The following is a 3,124-nucleotide window of genomic DNA, read 5'->3' as shown; positions in this document are numbered from 1 at the left end:
GTAGCTTTCCAATGAGAAATGAGCGGCCTGCTACGGATATTCATAACATGGTACCGGCAATACAGCGTTTTCTGAAGCGTTAAGCAGCTGTCAGTTGTTATGTTGCGCTCCGTGTTATGCTGTGTGGAGTCCTACGGTTATAAGGGGGGAGATGTTGGATCATAGCACACATTGCAATCATAACATTTTCATGTAATAATTATTAATTGATCATAGTTCACGTTGTTACATTCTGTTTATACATAAGAGTTAGGATCGGCGGAGGAGATTGCATGAAAGAGAGTTCAGCAATAATACAAGCAATGCCATAATTAGAGTGCCATAATTTGGCGGCCATCAACGCGTTGGTTGGTGTGCGTGAGAGGGCAACGGATGAAAGGTGATCGCCCGAACAGCGGGAACCTTCTTCTTCCACGAACGGCAACGGCAGCGATCGGACGCGCGCAATCCGTCTAGGTTTAAGTTAGTCGTTAAAATAAATTTATGTGAAGAAAAATACCGCAACGTCCAGCCCTAGATTGATCATATGGTGCCGTGACCAGGATTGAAAACCTTTTTCGAAAAGCGCTAAGTGAAAAGATTTATTCGTTGAGCATTTTTTTTGTTTCGTTTTGTGATTTAGTGCGTATCGTGCAAAGGAACTATCGTTAATACGTGTTTGAGTGTACGAACTTTGGCGGCCAGTAAATGTGAAATTTCAACCTGCAAAGGGACAATCGTGCCGTTTATTACTCGTCATTGATTGCGTGTCCGCGTCTCCGTCGTATTCAGTCCGTTGCCAACAAGACAGACTAACTACCGCCTTCTTCGGCGTCTTGCCACGGCCATCGTAAAAGCTATAAGAAGCGTTCTACCGCAGCCATCGCGTTTTTGGATACAATTCAGCGATTCACCGCAGTCGCGTAAAAAAAAAGCTGTGAGGCGTCTTGCCTTTATTATAATATAAGATTTCGTTCGTCTTTGAATCGTGTAACGTCTTGTTACAAAGAACACTAAAGTTAAGTTACTGTCCAATCCGTTGAACATTAGTGTGAGAAAACTTCAGCTTATCTTCCGTGTCGCAACCGGTTGTTTTTCGCGCGTGTGATATCCGTCTTCGTAATCGTGTGCTTCCCGCCAGTCGCAGTTTGGAACAGCCATCCGTCATCATCTGTGTGTGTTTCCCTGCCATCGTCATTGCAACTGTTTTCCCGAATCCTGCCATCTCAACAGGTCAAGTATAAAGATGACCGAAATTGCGAGCCTAAGACAACGGTTGAATTTTTTATTCACGAAGCTGAAACGAAATGAGGTTTTCATAGCGAACTTCCAGCCTGAACAACACAAGCATCTCGTGCCTGTCAGGCTCCAAACGATTGAAGGTATGGAAAAGGAGTTTGAAACGGCTCATACGCAATTGTGTTTGTTAGCGCCCAGTGAAGCTGAGAAGCTAGAAGAAGAGGAGTTGATGGATAATTTTGAGGAAAGGTTCATAGCTATGAAAAGCGCCATGCTATCGCACATGCCTACTCAAACAGCTCAAGCCGTTAGCTCTGAGCTTGGCTCAAGCCACGCTCAAAACCCAAGCCACTCTCCCATTCAAAACCACGTTAAATTACCAGCCATCTCTTTGCCCGAATTTAACGGTGATATAATGCACTGGATGGCATTTCATGATACCTTTGAAGCATTAGTTCATAACAATGCAAGCGTTTTGGATATTCAAAAATTCCATTATTTGAGAGCTTCATTAACTGGTGAGGCCGCTAGATTGATAGAGTCGATCCCATTGTGCGCATCGAATTACTCCATCGCATGGCAGGAGCTCAAGGAGCGATTCTCAAATGAATACCTTCTGCAAAAGATGCACTTTAAGCAAATGTTCGGCATCCCACAATTACGAAAAGAATCGTCAGCTGACTTGCATAGATTGGTAGATGAATTTAATCGGCATGTAAAAATGATTCAAAAGCTAGGAGAGCCAACCGACCAATGGAGCTCAATGTTAGAATATGTTTTGTGCTCCAAACTACCAGCGGAAACTCTTACACATTGGGAAGACAAGGCAGCTAGCATGAAAAAGCCAACATATGAGGCGTTAATAGAATTTCTGCAGAGAAGAATGAAAACATTAGACTCTGTTTATATGAGTAAATCTGCGGATGTAAGCTCTACATCGGTGCCTGCCGTAAGGCCTTCTTCGCATCTTTCGTACTATTCGTACACCGCAAATAATACCAAACGATGTCCTTGCTGTCGACTAGATCACTTATTATGGTACTGTAACCAATTTATGCGACTTCCGCAATCTGAGCGCCTTCAGATAGTGCGAGCGAAGAGTCTCTGCATTAATTGTTTAAGAGTCGACCACAGCATGAAAGATTGTCCTTCGACCAATCGGTGCAAACATTGCAACCAGCAACATCATTCTTTATTGCACTCCTTTGATTTTGTACGCCGGCAGCACACCCACGACCGAACACTACATACTAGCCCTCAGGTAGCTCCTAGCGCTTCATTTAACAGCACAGCAGCATTGGAAAACGAAAACCGAGCAGCGGACCAACGAGAGGTATTCTTACTCACTACTATTGTCATTGTTGTGGATGCGTTTGGCAATCACCATCCAGCAAGAGCATTATTAGATAGTGCATCACAACCTAACCTAATAAGCAAAAGATTGGCAAAATTAATAGGTCTACCTACTTCCAGATTGGACATTGACGTTAAAGGTGCTGGTTGTGCTACGACGAGGGTGCGGGAGTCCGTGTATGCTGAAATTCGATCTCGCACCAGCCAATTTTCTTGTGGAGTAAATTTCCTGCTAATGGATGAAGTAGCTGCAAAACTTCCTTCCCACCACATTAATATAAGCCGCTGGAACATTCCGCCTGGACTATCCCTGGCGGACCCTCATTTTAATCAGGCCGAATCAATAGATATGATAATCGGAGCAGAGCATTTTTACACCTTTTTTCCAACTGCAGAGCGTATTTATCTGGCAGATAAATTACCAATACTGATCAACAGCGTGTTTGGGTGGCTTGTAGTCGGTCCAGCCAGCGAGGAGGTCGTTAATCCTCACTCAAACCCAACACGAGTATCAATGGTTTCTTTAGAAGAAAAAATAGAGCAGTTTTGGAAG

At 43.8% G+C, this 3,124-nt stretch overlaps 1 protein-coding gene across 1 annotated transcript; it reads left to right on the top strand.

The window, feature by feature from the left end:
- Positions 1 to 626: 626 nt before the first annotated feature.
- Positions 627 to 3,124, top strand: LOC125906761 (uncharacterized). The gene is made up of 2 exons (XM_049607182.1): positions 627 to 2,551; positions 2,692 to 3,124. The coding sequence occupies exons 1-2, from the start codon at positions 1,226 to 1,228 to the stop codon at positions 2,701 to 2,703; spliced, it is 1,338 nt and encodes a 445-aa protein (XP_049463139.1). The 5' UTR covers positions 627 to 1,225; the 3' UTR covers positions 2,704 to 3,124.

The sequence above is a fragment of the Anopheles coluzzii genome, chromosome 2, assembly GCF_943734685.1.
Source record: "Anopheles coluzzii chromosome 2, AcolN3, whole genome shotgun sequence".
Lineage (NCBI taxonomy): Eukaryota > Metazoa > Arthropoda > Insecta > Diptera > Culicidae > Anopheles > Anopheles coluzzii.
The sequence above is the reverse complement of the archived record's forward strand: the minus strand, read 5'-3'. Positions and strand labels throughout refer to the sequence as shown.

Excerpts from the sequence above, each read along its gene's own strand:
- LOC125906761 (XM_049607182.1), top strand. The coding sequence starts at position 1,226 with ATGACCGAAATTGCGAGCCTAAGACAACGGTTGAATTTTTTATTCACG.